Genomic DNA, 16,935 nt, shown 5'->3' with positions numbered 1-16,935 from the left:
TTATAGGAGACAAGGGATTCAGTTGAATTTGGTGTTAGTTGAGTATAATTGTGTTTGTTGTTTTTAAATAAAAAAGTGTGTTTTGTTTCTAATAAAGGATTTTATTCTGGCTGAGTCTTTATTTACCATACAACTATAGTATTAGTAATGGAGAGGTGTGGTATAGACGCCTCTCCATTACTAATCCGTGGGTTTGCTGTCACTTGACAATACAAGGATAACGTAAATGCTCTTCACATCACATGCCGATGAGCAGTGCAGCCGGGTTGTAGAACAAAGCGTGCAGTGCACTGCTCTTCAGGTGCACGCTATTGCGATATCGGGCAGACACAGGGACTACACCACAGATAAGCAGTGTTGCTATGCCTGGGCCCACCTGAGTATCCTCCGATTATCCAGTGGGCCAGAACGACCCTATGCTTACCTTTGAATCATGTTCAGTTGTCTTTTTATTTTCTGCTGTAAGGTCTGGTCGAGCACGTACAGATGTATCCTATACCTGTAATGAATGGGCTATGTGTGCTGATCACACGTACCCTACTATGAGAATGGCTCATAACCCTGCCCAGACAGAAAATTGGACTGTTCTTATGAGGTCGACAGCTTTGTTCTATGCAGCTGTCTGCCTGTACGATCACAGAGAACACAGTGAGCGCATCTTCTATGAGAGGAGTGACTGACTGGTGGATGCGTGGTGCAAGCCAGTAGGCAGCCTTGTTTTATACAGCTGTCTGAAGAGTATGTGCCAGCAATCGCAGACCGTCACAGAATAAAGCTTCACTGTCCCTTCTCGGAGATATTACAAGAAGACCGTGGCACAGAACAATGTGCTTCCTGAGCAGACGTTATCCACACGCACCATGTGTCAGTATATCGATCATAGCATATTTGCGAGCCTGTACATTCATTTTATGCTAAAGGTGTTTGAGCCCTTTAGCATAAAATGAATGTACAGGCTCGCAAATATGCTATGATCGATATACTGACACATGGTGCGTGTGGATAACGTCTGCTCAGGAAGCACATCGGAACGTGTGAGTGAGATGGGGTCGTTGGCAATATATGCAGCCATCTGGTAATGAACCTTTCATCATGGCCGCTATATAGGACAATGTTGTCTGACTGCTGCATGCGCAGTACAAAGCAGCAGTCGCACACAATCGCAAAAAAGCGCTCACTATTTGTTCCCGGAGATGATGCCTGCATATAACATCGATGTGTCTCCGTCATACGCACTGTCTGATTTTCATTCGGAGCAGCATTATGAGTGCTGCTCCAAAGTGGGTTATGTGTTCTGCCCAGTCTATCTATACATAACCCATTTATTAAAGAAAGTATCTGGCCTGCTCAACCAGACCAAGCAGCAAGTAAGAAGACAAGTGATCAGGCAATGCAGGTTATTATTATTATTTATTTATATAGCACCATTGACTCCATGGTGCTGTACATGAGAATGGGTTACATACAAGTTACAGATATCACTTACAGCAAACAAACTAACAATGACAGACTGATACCTAGGGGCGAGGACCCTGCCCTTGCGGGCTTACATTCTACAGGATTATGTGGAAGGAGATAGTAGGTTGAGGGTTGCAGGAGCTCCGGTGTTGGTGAGGCAGTAGCTTCGGTAGTGGTGAGGATGCAGTGGGGTCATTGCAGGCTGTAGGCTTTCCTGAAGAGGTGGGTTTTCAGGTTCCGTCTGAAGGATCCGAATGTGGTTGGTAGTCGGACGTGTTGGGGCAGAGAATTCCAGAGGATGGGGGATATTCAGGAGAAGTCTTGGAGGCGATTGGATGAGGTGCGAATAAGTGTGGAGGAGAAAAGGAGGTCTTGGGAGGACCGGAGATTACGTGAGGGAAGATATCGGGAAATTAGTTCAGAGATATGTGAAGGAGACAGGTTATGGATGGCTTTTGTAGGTTAGTATTAGTAATTTGAACTGGATATGCTGAGGGAATGGAAGCCAGTGAAGAGATTTGCAGAGGGGGGAAGCGGAGGAGGAGAGAGATGAAATAGTCGGGCAGCAGAGTTAAGGATGGACTGGAGAGGTGCAAGGGTGTTAGCAGGGAGGCTTCAGAAAAGGATGTTGCAGTAGTCAAGGCGGGAGATGATGAGGGCATGCACAAGCATTTTAGTATATTGATGGTTGAGAAAAGGACAGATTCTGGAGATATTTTTGAGCTGGAGGCGACATGAGGTGGAAAGAGCTTGGATGTGTGGTTTGAAGGACAGGGCAGAGTCGAAGGTTACTCCGAGGCAGCGGACTTCCGGAACAGGGGAAAGCATGATGTCATTGATTGCGATAGATAGGTCAGGTAAGGAAGATCTATGGGATTGAGGAAAGATGAGTTCAGATTTGTCAACATTGAGTTTGAGGAAGCGAGAGGAGAAGGAGGATATGGCTGATAGACACTCTGGGATTCTGGACAGCAGAGCGGTGACGTCTGGGCCAGAGAGGTAGATCTGAGTGTCATCAGCATAGAGGTGGTACTGGAATCCATGGGACTTTGAGTTGTCCCAAGCCAAGTGCATAGATTGAGAAGAGTAGGGGTCCTAGAACAGAGCCTTGGGGGACTCCAACAGAGAGAGGGTGGGATGAGGAGGTAGTGTGGGAGTGGGAGACGCTAAATGTGCGATTGGAAAGGTACGAGGAGATCCAGGATAGGGTGAGGTCTTTGATGCCAAAGGAGGAGAGGATCTGTAGTAGGAGGCAGTGGTCAACTGTGTCGAAAGCAGAGGACAGTCTAGAAGTAGGAGTACAGAGTATTGTCCATTAGCTTTGGCGGTAAGTAGGTCGTTAGTGATTTTGGTCAGGGCTGTCTGTTGAGCGATGGGGGCGGAACCAGATTGTAGATGGTCAAAGAGCAAGTTAGACGAGAGGTGGGAGGAAAGTTCAGCGTGGACGTGCTGCTCCAGGAGTTTGGAAGTGAATGGGAGTAGCGATATTGGGCGATAGCTGGACATAGCAGTTGGATCAAGGGTTGGCTTTTTAAGGATAGGCGTGATTGTGGCATGTTTGAAAGCAGAAGGGAAGGTGCCAGAAGTTAGTGATGGGTTGAAGAGGTGGGTTAGGGATGGGATAAGTCTGGTGGTGAGGTTGGGGAGGAGGTGGGATGGGGTCGAGCGCACAGGTGGTGAGGTGCGATTTGGAGAGGAGACAATTAAGACCCCCTTCAGTGATGTTGGATAGGGAGGTTATGGGGTTTGGGCATTGGTCTGGTATACAAAAGGGTTGTGGTGGTTGAACAATGAAGACTTGCCTTGTCTGGTCGATTTTATTTTTAAAGTGTGTGGCAAAGTCCTCAGCAGAGATGAGGGAGGTTGGAGGGGGCAGTGGGGGGCGGAGGAGGGAGTTAAAGGTTTTGAATAACTGTTTAGGGTTGTAGGATAGGGAAGATACGAGGGTTGTGAAGTAGGCCTGTTTAGCAGAGGTGAGAGCAGATTTAAAAGTGAGTGTTGCATGTTTGAATATAGTGAAGTCATCTTGCGAGTGTTTTCTTCCAACGCCGCTCTGCAACCGTGGACACTTGCCGGAGCTTTTTAGTGGTGTTATTGTGCCAAGGTTGTCTATTGATACGTCGCACTCTGCCATGGATGAGAGGGGCAACCTTGTCAATAGCTGATGCAAGAGTGGCATTGTAGAAAGCGGTGGCAGTGTCTGTCGTGGAGTGAGGATATGGATGCCAGTGGTAGGATGGAGTCAGAGAGTGTGTGGGTGTCTAGGTGTGCAAGGTTTCTGTGGGGGTGCGCATGTTGCTGGACATGGATGACTGGTGAGGAGGACAGGGATGAGAAGGTGAGCAGATGGTGGTCGGATAGAGGGAGAGGGGAGGTGGTGAAGTTAAATAGAGAGCAGAGACTGGTGAATACCAGGTCTAATGTATGTCCGTCTGTGTGGGTGGCTGCGGAGGACCACTGAGTAAATCCAAAGGATGAGGTAAGGGACAGAAGTTTGGAGGCTGTTGACTGAAAGGTATCAATGGGGATGTTGAAGTCACCTATGATGATGGTGGGAATCTCAGCAGGGAGAAAGTGAAGGAGCCAGGAGGAGAATTGGTCAATAAAGGCAGTGGCCGGGCCTGGAGGTCCGGTAAGGCTGTTATACAAAAATACCATTTTGAAAATAAATTGTACTTGAAAAGTTTGTATAGAATGGATTTATTACTGTGGTGCACCCATTAGTGATAGTGCAGCACTGGGAGACCCTTTCTGCAGCCAGTTGTTGTACAGACAAACACGAGCCCGCTTCACACGTCCTGCATACTATTATGGTGCACGGTAGAGCGCTGCAGAGCGCAATATTTCTCTCCTGCAGTGTATGAATACCTTCAGGCAGACAATTGAAGGTGCCCTTATCAGCTACATATAGAGATTCTTTTAATTTAACATATTCTGATTTACTGGTAAAATGAAATATATAATTAATGTAATTGTTATAGATTGTGTTAAGTGGGAAATTTGCAGTAATTCTGACAGATAAGAACATGGCTCTTCCATTATATGTCCCTTTTGTAGTAATTTTTTTTGTGTCACTGACTGTAGTGGACTCAAAATATTTTCAAAAACGTATACATTTTATTAGATCCAGATAAAGGGATATGCAGTACTTTTCCCACCAATGACTTGTTCTCTCATACAAATAGTATCGCTTCCTCAGGGGACATTGTCTGATTTTCTGCTGAAAATTGCAGACATGTCCGATCTTGATCTGAAGGTCAGATAAAAATCTGCAATGAAAGTCCTTGGGTCCGTGAAAAAATCAGTCTGCACTATGATTAAATGCTGATCAAAATAATCCGTCCATTTTTTTTCTGCATGTGAGAAAAACGGACATCTGAATGAGGTCTTAATTTGTTTAATCATCGCTATATGCCGCTCTGTGGTATGCTGTTAAGTGTAAATCCTTTTACTTCTAAAACAAAGTGGTTTTATTTTGCAAAAGTGGGGAAAAACATCTTTGCCACACAGATGGCATGAGTTTAAGAATGTGAGACACACTGGCGGGATTGCTAGTTTATGTCCACACCCACCAAATACCCTTTAAAAAAAAAATTAAAGTTAGTCAGTGTTGGTCAGTAAATGGTACCACTGAAAATACAATTCGATCCTGCAAGAGATTAGCCTTCATATACATAATTTGATGGCAAAAAGAAGACATTATGGCTCTCAGAATAGCCATGCTGAACTGCGGTGACCTCAGTGAGATCCACACTAGCACCGTGACAATTTCTTGCAAGTTCACCGGGAGAATTTCACTGCTGTGAACTCGCATTGGGAATCTCACTGATTGTGATCCTTCTGTGGTGCCCCCGCTCTATTTACTAGGGAATCTCACTGAGGGGATAGATAGTTGGGATCTCGCAGAGGTCACCGCCGTTCAGACCGGTGGGGATCAGAGCCTCAGTGACCCTGACGTCCTGCATACTATTATGGTGCACGGTAGAGCGCTGCAGAGCGCAATATTTCTCTCCTGCAGTGTATGAATACCTTCAGGCAGACAATTGAAGGTGCCCTTATCAGCTACATATAGAGATTCTTTTAATTTAACATATTCTGATTTACTGGTAAAATGAAATATATAATTAATGTAATTGTTATAGATTGTGTTAAGTGGGAAATTTGCAGTAATTCTGACAGATAAGAACATGGCTCTTCCATTATATGTCCCTTTTGTAGTAATTTTTTTTGTGTCACTGACTGTAGTGGACTCAAAATATTTTCAAAAACATATACATTTTATTAGATCCAGATAAAGGGATATGCAGTACTTTTCCCACCAATGACTTGTTCTCGCATAGATGACGCTACTACCAGTTATTGACACATTACTAGTTAGTCCTGGAAGGTGGAGAAGATGCCGATAGAGGAAAGCTGTGCAGATGAGAAAGATTGTCTCTGCCCTAGAGCCGGCTGTGTTCTGGATACAGACTAGCTATATTTCTGTCAGGAATAATTCCAACAGCTCCATGGCACCTGTACGTGTTTCATCCAGCACAGTGATTACTGGGCATATCTTATGCACTTATTTTACTCCCTTACATAGCGCCATTAAATTCCACAGCACTATACAGACATCACCGCCGTCCCCATTGGGGCTTACTATCTAATTTCCCTATCAGTATATCTTTGGATTTTGGAGTGTTGGAGGAAACCCACGCAAAAAAGGGGACGAACATAGACTCCTCGCAGATGTTGTTCTTGGTGGGATTCGAACCCAGGACTCCAACACGGCAAAGCAACAGTGGTGCTCAATATCATAAGATGTTGTAACAACGACCCCACACCCTTGATGGTAGACTTTTCTGGCCACCAACTGCTGCTGAGGGGGTTCAGTTGTGTGGATGTTATGTCTGAATTTAGCGATAGGGTGATTAACACAAATCATGGGATGTAATGCTGAGAATTAGAAACCATGCTTTTATTTTTTACTGTGTTGTAAAGTGTCTTTTGTATTGTATTACATTTGTAAAGCTGCTGGTGACCATTTTTTTTTTTTTTTTTTTTTACACAGGACAGCTAAACTACCTTGGTTCCAGTCACCAGCTGTGGCATATTCTTGCAGTGGTCATGTTGTATTGGTGGCACCAGTCTACAGTCTACATCATGCAGTACAGGCATAGCCAACCGTGTCCTCCTCATGTGGATCATTTGTGAGGTAAGGGAAGTCACTAGAATTAAAGGAGTTGTCAGTGCCAATTATTGTCTTAACACTGTCTTCACGTGGGCACACAAGCATTAGCGACTTTTGTTAGGAACTTAAAACATTCAGTAGTCTCTAACAGTGAGCAGATCTAGAACAATTTTTTTGGCTGTGGAGTTTACATATAATTTTATCCTTGCAACTTGTGCAGTGTAGATAATTAGTCCACATCCCAAAAGCCAGACTGCAATTTTAAATATAGAGTTGGACAGTCTGAAATCCCCATAGCAAAAAAGAACGACCTTAAAAACCCAGATATAACAAAACTTCTGCAACATATTTTATTGATAATGAGTTAACAACAAGAAAGATTACAAACCAATAACCATAAAAACAAGGGGCGCACACCCAGGAAAGTCTTAACCAATGTCCAGAGGGAGTAAATGAACCATATAGTTATTAAATATACACCATTATCAGAGCATTTCATAATTGATATCCTGTATATAAGTTTGAGAAGGGTCTACAGTGCTAGTGCATCATCACACTGATATCCTATATGAGTCCAGACGTTATATAAAGTGCTAGTGCAATATGATGCATATTGTCTCAGGCAATGCTCATGGCGTAATCTCGTACACAATATCAACGTAACAAACAGGCAATCCCCACATGTATTCAAGCTTTCTAGCAGCCACAAATCATGCAGCTACAAAGACAGAAACTAAATCTCCGAGCACATCCAAATACTCGGAGACCACCCGAGCATGCTCGGGAAATCTCAAGTAATGAGTATACTCGCTCATCACTAGTAGCCATGAATGTATACCATTAGCATCATGATCTTGACTATTATATTGAACTTATACCTATGATCATATATCATCACCATCATGATGTTGTGTATGAGATTAAGCCATGAGCATTGCCTGAGACAATATGCATCATATTGCACTAGCACTTTATATAGCGTCTGGACTCGTATAGGATATCAGTGTGATGATGCACTAGCACCGTAGACCCTTCTCAGACTTATATACAGGATATCAATTATGCATTGCTCTGGTAATGGTGTATATTTAATAACTATATACGGTAGTTCATCTACTCCCTCTGGACATTGGTTATTACTTTCCTGGGTGTGCGCCCCTTGTTTTTATGGTTATTGGTTTGTAATTTATTTTTTTTTCAATAAAGTATTATTCGGTTTCACAAGTTTTGATATAGCTGGGCTTTTTTGGTTGTTTTATTTTTTCTTTTCTTCTTTAATAGCGAGCAGAATAGGATGTTGGAGAATATCCATCTCTACTTGTCATTTTATGTATTACTTAAAATGTGTCCCAATTAAATGAATAATTTACTCCAATGTTAAAGGCACAGTCTGAAAACCGTACTAATGCAGACTGGTTGCTTATTTTCATTAATAGTGTTTCATAATTTTTATTTTTCTCCAGAATCCTCTCATTTCTATTTGAGAACTTGCAGAAGAAATCCTGAATATGGATGCTGTTTTTTTCAGTTTCTTGAGAAACCCATGAGGCATCCATTCATCTGAAGGTTTGCTTGTGGAAAGTCAGCCGGCGTCCTAAGGTGACTGCACTGAGGAACGAGACGGCATTACCGCATGCTTCTTAGGGCCGGTGGGAATGAAGACACTATGGGAGGAACTGTAATGATGCGTCAGTCATAACTTAAGGACACTTCTCACTCTGACTTACAGTCACGTTATGGCTTTGGGAAGACGGTAATGTGAAACATTCCATATCTGTTGTACTTTAAGAAATGTTGCTTCATTTCAGTCTATTGGACAATGTATACAGGCCTGTATATATGTGCCAAATCGGCATGTGAAGATTATTCTCTTTCTTGCCACATCTCACTGAATACAGTAGCTCAAACATATTCGCGTTCCATCATTGAACAAAAGTAGAAAGTCCTGCACCTTTATACAAGTGAGTGTACTGGAAAGCTTGAACACAAGTTAACCTTTTATTTATTAATGTTGGGTGTGCCTTCCGTATTTATTAACTTAATTTACGCTAAATCAGATGAAGTATTAACAAATACATAGATTTCAATAAAGGTTTTTTTTTTTGTTCCCTAGATTTTTTTCCTCTGTTGAAGCAGAGCATGTGCTAGAATCTAGTTTTCCCATTTCAGCTTATTTTATTTAAATCTAATAGAAAAATGCAGGCGGAGCAGGGAAAGCGCCCGCCATTCGTTCTTCCTGCAATGTACAGCTTTCTAATACTCGCTTTTCTAACTTGCTATGTACAGTGCTGCTGCCTGTCTTAGTACCATGTAGGCATCTGAAAATATTATGACAAAGGAAATTGTTTCCCAAACGATCGCCATATATAACTTGCACATTGTAGTGACCACAGTACGCATGACACCTGCAAAGAAGGAACATTTTCAGGCAATCGACAGGTTGCTCAAGTAGATCTAATTTGCAGGTGATCGCCAATTTGGGTTTTCAGTTCCATTGGACAGCTACCTTTAAAATGCGGCCTACACAATACAGATGACACAACCCGCCCTGGTAATAAGCTGATGTTTCCAAAGAAAGATTTGGGCAAAATATTATAACTAGACGTCCCTTCTAGTGGTGGTCCACTCTCGGTAATATAGGAGGGATGCATCCCAAAGAATGTTAAATGTAAATGGACATATTGAGGATAACCATTAATTAATGTAGTAAGCAAAAACTTTTTTTTTAATGAAATTACACTTTTTTAGTTTTGAATGAGAACTATACATCTAAAATATCTATAGGAGCCGAATGAATACATTCTGAATTCCCTTGGTTTAGCAAGTATGTGGTGGTACAAACAGTGCGGGACCCACCGGTCAGTAAGCACATGGGGGAATGTGTCCAGGCTCCATTTAATACTGATCTCGTGAGAGTGGATTTTTGTGTAGATTACCTTTAAACTGCAATGATGTACTGCTGTATTGTTGGGACTATAGGTTCTCACAGTATAAAATGACAGTATAATTAATTGTCTCTCATTGCCATGTTAAACATAAGGTATATTTATATTGTAGGGCTATCATCAACGAGCATTATTAGGAAAGCCGGTTTTCCCAATAATCGTGCGGTGTAAAACAGGCTGACGATCACTCAGTGAATCTGGGTGAAATGATCTTTTTCCCTCTGATCATAGTTCTTGGCGGTGCAGGACCTGTACCTAAGGCTTCTTTCACACTTCAGTTGTTTGGCGTCAGTCACTTCCGACATAGTGACGGATCCGTCACAATTGTTGAGAAAACAGTTCTAACAGATCCGTTTTTTTGACGGATCCGTTACTTGGGGATTGTCTGGGAAAAGAATCTACTTTTTGAGCATGCGCAATTGAAAAAGCGGATTGGGGCGACGGATCCGCCGAAATGACGGTCGCGACGGATCCGTCGCCCATAGGCGGCCATTCTATGGAATGGCGGACGCGACGGATCCATCGCGATCCGCCATTTCGGCGTTGACAAAAAACGTTAGAATGTCCATCTATGTCTAGATGACGTCCGCCAAATTTCGACGGATCCGTCGCATGGCGGATGGAACAGACGACCATCCGTCACAATCCGTCGCTAATGCAAGTCTATGGGAAAATAACGGATCCGTCAAAAAAAAAAAGACGGATCCGTTATTTGAGGAAAATGGCGGTTTTAGACTGACGCCAAACAACTGAAGTGTGAAAGAGGCGTAAGAAAAATGGCAGCCTAAGCTTAGTGAATGATTTATTACACTGCTTGTTTTTCCTGTGTAATAAAGCTGTCTAACCACTGCTGATCAGCAAACATGTTGCCACTCAGTGGTCGTTTAATTCTGCGCGTCACTCTGTAAACTCCACATAGTTTAAGAAGGTTTGTGTGGCCAAATAAATATAGGAGGCACAATGGTGAACAGTTTTTAATCAAAGATCCTGGATCCTAAGACGCCGTCAAACTACTGATTACGTTGGGAATAAAGGCTGTTGGTTTCTTATTGCCTCCTGCAATGTCTTAGAATGTTTTCACATTGCATTCTGGCACCCATTTGGGTCGTGCATCATTTTCAGACATTTGCACCTACTGGAGGTGGACACCCAGACCCAGTCTGCTACATCTGGGTATTCGCCTCCAGTAGCCGTACAAGCTCGAAAATTATGCAGACTGTGCGTTCGCTCTGCCTTCATCATTATAGTCTACTGTATGTCCTCTTCAGCACACACAAGTGCTTCTCACTAAATTAGAATATCATCAAAAAGTTAATTTATTTCAGTTCTTCAATACAAAACGTGAAACTCATATGTTATATAGAGTCATTACTAACAGAGTGATCTATTTCAAGTGTTTATTTATGTTAATGTTGATGATTATGGATTACAGCCAATGAAAATCCAAAAGTCATTATCTCAGTAAATTAGAATACTTTATAACACCAGCTTGAAAAATGATTTTAAAATCCGACATGTTGGCCTACTAAAATGTATGTTCCGTAAATGCACTCAATACTTCGTGTCTCCTTTTGCATCAATTAATGCATCAATGCGACGTGGCATGGAGGCGATCAGACTATGGAACAGCTGAGGTGTTATGGAAGCCCAGGTTGCTTTGATAGCAGCCTTCAGCTCATCTGCATTGTTGGGTCTGGTGTCTCATCTTCCTCTTGACAATACCCCATAGATTCTCTATGAGGTTAAGGTCAGGCGAGTTTGATGGCCAATCAAGCACAGTGATACTGTTGTTTTTAAACCAGGCATTGGTACTTTTGGCAGTGTAGAAAGGTGCCAAGTCCTTCTGGAGAGTGAAATTTCTATCTTCAAAAAGCTTGTCTGCAGAGGGAAGCATGAAGTGCTCTTAAATTTTCTGGTAGACGGCTGCGCTGACTGTGGTTTTGATAAAACACAGTGGACCTACACCAGCAGATGACATGGCTCCACAAACCATCACTGATTGTGGAAACTTCACACTAGACCTCAGGCAGCTTGGATTATGTGTCTCTCCACTCTTCCTCCAGACTCTGGGACCTTGATTTACAAATGAAATGCAAAACTTACTTTCATCTGAAAACAACACCTTGGACCACTGAGCAACAGTCCAGTTCTTTTTTCCTTGGCCCGGGTAAGATACTTCTAGCATTGTTTATTGGTCATGAGTGACTTGACACAAGGAATGTGACACTTGTAGCCCATGTCCTGGATACGTCTGTGTGTGGTGGCTCTTGAAGCAATGGCTCCAGCAGCAGTCCACTCCTTGTGAATCACCCTATATTTTTGAATGGCCTTTTCTTAACAGTTCTTTCAAGGCTGCAGTTATCCCGGTTACTTGTGCACCTTTTTCTACTACACTTTTTCCTTCCACTCAGCATTCCATTAATATGCTTGGGTACAGCCCTTGGTGAAAAGACAGCTTCTTTAGCAATGACCTTTTGTGGCTTACCTTCCTTGTGGAGTGTGTCAATGACTGCCTTCTGGACATCTGTCAAGTCAGCAGTCTTCCCCATGATTGTGTAGCTACTGAAACAGACTAAGGGACCTTTTTAAACACTTAGGAAGCCTTTGCAGTTGTTTTTTTGTCAATTATTCCAATTTGCTGAGATAATGACTTTTGGGTTTTTATCAGTTGTAGGCCATAATCATCAACATTAACAGAAATATGCACTTGAAATAGATCACTCTGTTTGTCATGACTCTATATAATGAGTTTCACTTTTTGTATTGAAGAACTGAAATAAATTAACTTCTTGATGATATTCTAATTTAGTAAGAAGCACTTGTATGTCCGAATGCTGTTTTTGCAGAAGGTTCAGACATAAGCCCCGACAGGGTCACCGAGCTGGTACCAGAATGCACTGTGACGGTACCCTTAGACTTTAGCAGCAAACTGTTCACTGGCAGTCTACAAATCCTGGCCACTGGGAGATCCATGAAGGTAAAAATGGCTTTAGCAATGGGCAAACTGCCACATTCAGTTTGAGAACCTAAATTACTGACTTTTTCTGTAACCTAAAATCAGTAATATTTGAATGCTGCCACACACAATGTAATGCACATAATGCAAAATGTACAAGGCAAAGGACAATGTGAATGTTTGCTTTTAAGTTATGTTTACATATGGAGATAACATGCAAAACAAGTGTTTATTTGTACATGTATAAAGTTTCTGAAAAAAGTATTCACCCATTTTGGATTTTTTTGGTTTATTTTGTAACAACAAAATTGTAATTACCGTAAGTTGCCATGCAAAGGGTTGTCTAGTAGTTGCTGACTTCTCCTTCTCACTCGGAAGGTTTAGGTAGTGGCTGGGTATACATAGTGTGCAGAGCTAGAACACCACAGTTCCATATACTGTGTAGTGGCCAGTCCCGGCGCTGCAGCAGGGCTCATATTCACTTTTATGGGAACCTGACAGCAGTTACATGCTGCCCCATCTATGGCCGGCTCTCAGCTGCCTGCTCAACTAGCCTCCCATGCGGCTCTGTCCCTGGGGAGTACATCTTTTCTGAACCGCCGCAGCATTTCGGAGTCCAGCATACCTGGCTGAGATGATACGTGCATTTTTGCTATGATGTATTCTTTGATTTGTCGTGCCAAATTCTTTAAATTAGCCTTTCACCTTTTTTTTCCACCCCTACCCACAAAACGTTCTACATTTTGCAAAAATTGTGCCAAAATATCTGGTGTACATAAATTCCTCGGGGGGAGGGAGATGAAAGAGAACATTTTTCGACTTTTTCAAGAGTCACAAATTGGGCAAAAACATACGGAATACCTAATAGAGAACCTTAAGGCAAACGCCATGCTCGGGTCATGCCCTAAAAATGGGATGGAAAGTTTCCTGCCATGAAAACCATTGTGCCCTAATAAAAGGTGAACAATTCACAGGGGAATGAATACTTATTGTCGGCATTGTGTATGTACATGTCATGTTTTTTGCCTACTTAAGTTCCTGTTTGTCTAATTTATTCTCGTTGTAGAAAGCACTGCTTTTTGGGACTGTACATAATTTCCAATTGTTTAATATTTTATAAATTGTAATTTCAGTGTATTTATAAATGTGTGGTTACTGTGCAATAATATATATTTATGGTACAGTTATGGAAACCGTTGATTTTCACTGTAGCCCAACCGTTGTGTACACTTTTTTTTTCTCTAATACCAGTAAAAATATACTGATGTACAACAATAAATCATCCAGAGTCATACCAAATCATGTACAATGCTGGGGATATTAAGTGTGGAAAATGGTGTAGAACACAAAAATGCTGATGTACACCTCTGGTGTAAGTGGTATAACTGATGAATTTGATGGACGAGTGTTGCCGCATCCCGTTCTGCCCATATTGGCGTAACTGGCCAGGACTGGTGTGTAAACGTCAAGTAACAATATTTTTGAGCACCTGAAGACAGTGCAGCTGTGAGGCTTTGAGGTTGTTTTTGCTGTATCTCATTAGAACGAACATTCAAAAGATTCCCATGTCTCTTTAGCAGGGCACTGGATTGCCCCCAGTGCTATGGTCAGTTTCTATAGCTTTCAAAGATTGTACTTCCCACTCAAACCTGTTAAAATTGACTATTAAAGTGAATCTGTTCCTCACTTATTGCCACCTAATCTGAGGATCGATTAATGTAGAGACAGAGACCCTGAATCCAACAATGTGTCAATTATTAGACTGCTAGCTGTAGTTTTTATACAATCACTTAGCAGGCGATTCACTAGTGAACATCCATATTCATGCGTTCTATATAAACCCCGCCTCACCACTGATTGGCAGCTTTCTGTGTACACTCTGCATAGGCAGAAAGCTGCCAGTCAGTGCTGTGGGTGGGATTATACAGAGATCAATATTCAGTGAACTGGTAGATCTGCAGCAGAATAAAGAGTGAATATGTAAAAACTGCAGCAAGCAGTCCAGTAAGTGATACACCACTGTAATCAGGGTCTCTGCTCCTACATCATGCTGCGCTCAGGCGGCTTGGCAAAAACCTGGTGACAGATTCCCTTTATGGACACAATCATTATGTGTCAAACTTTTACCTGCGATAGTAAAATTGATATGCCACCGGTTACTATGATGAGAACACCTCTCTAAGTATGGCTTCTATTGCTTAGTCTGGGAACTGGTAAGGGTATTATTGCTTCCAATTTATAGAGTTGTAACTGCTTCAACTACTTAAAGGGAACCTGTCACCAGTTTTGTCATATCAACTAAAACTTTTCCCTTTATTTCAGTGCCAGTGATAGATTCCATAAATGCTTATATATCCCCCCCCTAAACATTTAAGTTTGCCCACGGTGTATGGTAATCAGGTCGGTCCGGATCGATGGGCATGGTTTTGTGCCTCTCCATCCCTCCTCCCCCCAGCTGCTCCTCGCTGTCCTCCTTCTTTCATTGACGCAGATGCCTCCATGCATCTTCCACATTGCCAGGCGAAATCTTGCGCACATAAATCGTAGCTTGCGCCTGTGAACTATGCTTTGACCTACTGGGGGCGCATGCACACTTATGTTTTTGGCTCAAGGTCAAAGCATAGTGCACAGGCGCAAGCTACAATTTGTGCTCAGGTGCAAGATTTCTTCCATCAATGTGGATCACGCAAGGAGTCATCAACGTCAAGTAAAGGAGGATGGCGAGCAGCAGCTGGCGCTAGGGATGGAGAGGCCCGAAACTATGCTGACCGGATTACCGTACAGAGCGGGAGAACTTAGATTTTGGAGAGTATATAGGGCAGTCAGGGGGTTATATATAAGCATTTGTGGAATGCAGCACAGGCGCTGAATAAAGCGATAGTTTTAGTTGATATGTGACGAAGCTGGTGACAGATTACCTTTAATGGGTATATGTTATACAACATTTTCATATCTGTGCAGATCATCTGAATGTGAATAGTTAAAGGGGTTCACCCTTGAACAAAAGTTGATTTTAATCAATAGATCTTGAAATTATATTAACTTGGTATGATCAGGCCATGTCCCTGTACTGTCAGACACGGCCATTACACAGTACACAGCAGGGACACATTTCTAAGATTATCTCAGCACAGGGACGTTTGTTTAACAAATCCAGTTGTTAAAATGATTATTCCAAGATCTATTGATTAAAGTCAAATGTTGTTGTTGGGAAAACCCCTTTTAAGACTGCTTTCACACATCAGTTTTTTGTAGTCTGGCACAATCCGTCGAATAAAAAAAAATGGATCTGTCGGAAATTGTGAAAAACTGATGCGACGGATCCAAATTTTTGCCGGATTCGAGTTTGTGGATCTGCCGGCTATTTTGGATTCCGGGGAGGAGCGGGAGAGAGATGGAAAATGATTATTATTATTTATTATTATAGCGCCATTTATTCCATGGCGCTTTACATGTGAGGAGGGGTATACATAATAAAAACAGGTACAATAATCTTGAACAATACAAGTCACAACTGGTACAGGAGGAGAGAGGACCCTGCCCGCGAGGGCTCACAATCTACAATGAAATGCCTGATTCTTTGAGAAAAAAAATGGAATCGGTCTCCGGATTCCATCATTTTACTTCACGTTTCATCCATTTTTCGCCGGATCTGTCGCTGTGCATTTTTTCGACGGACACAAACGTTCCTATGTCCTTTTTCTGTGGCCGCCGGAAAACAAATTTTTGACGGATCCAGCAAAAAACAGATGAAACGTGAGGCCATCCGTCGCAATCTGGCGCTAATACTAGTCTATGAGAAAAAAAAACTGATTTGGCGGCAACTTTTGCTGGATCCGTTCTTTTCCAAATTCGCCGGATTGTGCTTGACGGCAAAAACCTGATGTGTGAAAGCAGCCTTAGGAGACCATAAACATTAGCCAAAACTTTGTAAGATCAGAAGACAATCTACTATTGGCGCAGATGTTGGAGGAAAGCATACAGCATGTTGGATATCAGAAGTATAAAGCCGCTGCTAATTCCGCTCAACCCATCGAAATCACAATCTTTTTCTCTGTCAAGTGTTTATGGTGGAGTTGGGAGAAAGAGTTGTTGCTCAGGCACCCAGTTATTTCACATGATCTATTTCTAGGTCAATAAATTTAGGTAAACTGGAATGCTTATCTTTTATATCTCATGGCTCCCCTACCTTTATGAAAATGGGCTGGTGAGCGATCGTTCCTTAATCTCATCACTGACTACATCTTGGAATTTTGGATTTTTATCCACTGATGTTATTGTCAGGGCAGGTCATAGGCTGAAAAACGCCCAATCCAGTGTTTAGAACGGTCACAGGCGTTCAATGGTCAAAATAACTTGCTTCAAGGAACCGGCTAAAGAGCATTGTTTTGTTTTTTTTTCAT

The 16,935-nt window shown here is 42.2% G+C and overlaps 1 protein-coding gene across 1 annotated transcript in view; it reads left to right on the top strand.

Moving 5' to 3' along the window:
• PAQR3 (progestin and adipoQ receptor family member 3) overlaps window positions 1-13,802 on the top strand; it is a 42,220-nt gene extending 28,418 nt beyond the window's left edge. Inside the window, exons 7-8 of the mRNA XM_069742734.1 lie at window positions 6,512-6,655; window positions 8,095-13,802. Coding sequence (XP_069598835.1) covers window positions 6,512-6,654 — 143 coding nt within the window. The 3' untranslated portion in view covers window position 6,655; window positions 8,095-13,802. The remainder of the gene's footprint in view (window positions 1-6,511; window positions 6,656-8,094) is intronic.
• Window positions 13,803-16,935: the final 3,133 nt, after the last annotated feature.

The sequence above is a fragment of the Ranitomeya imitator genome, chromosome 1, assembly GCF_032444005.1.
Source record: "Ranitomeya imitator isolate aRanImi1 chromosome 1, aRanImi1.pri, whole genome shotgun sequence".
Taxonomy (NCBI): Eukaryota; Metazoa; Chordata; class Amphibia; order Anura; family Dendrobatidae; genus Ranitomeya; species Ranitomeya imitator.
Note: the sequence above shows the minus strand (reverse complement) of the source record. Positions and strands in the feature narration are given on the sequence as shown.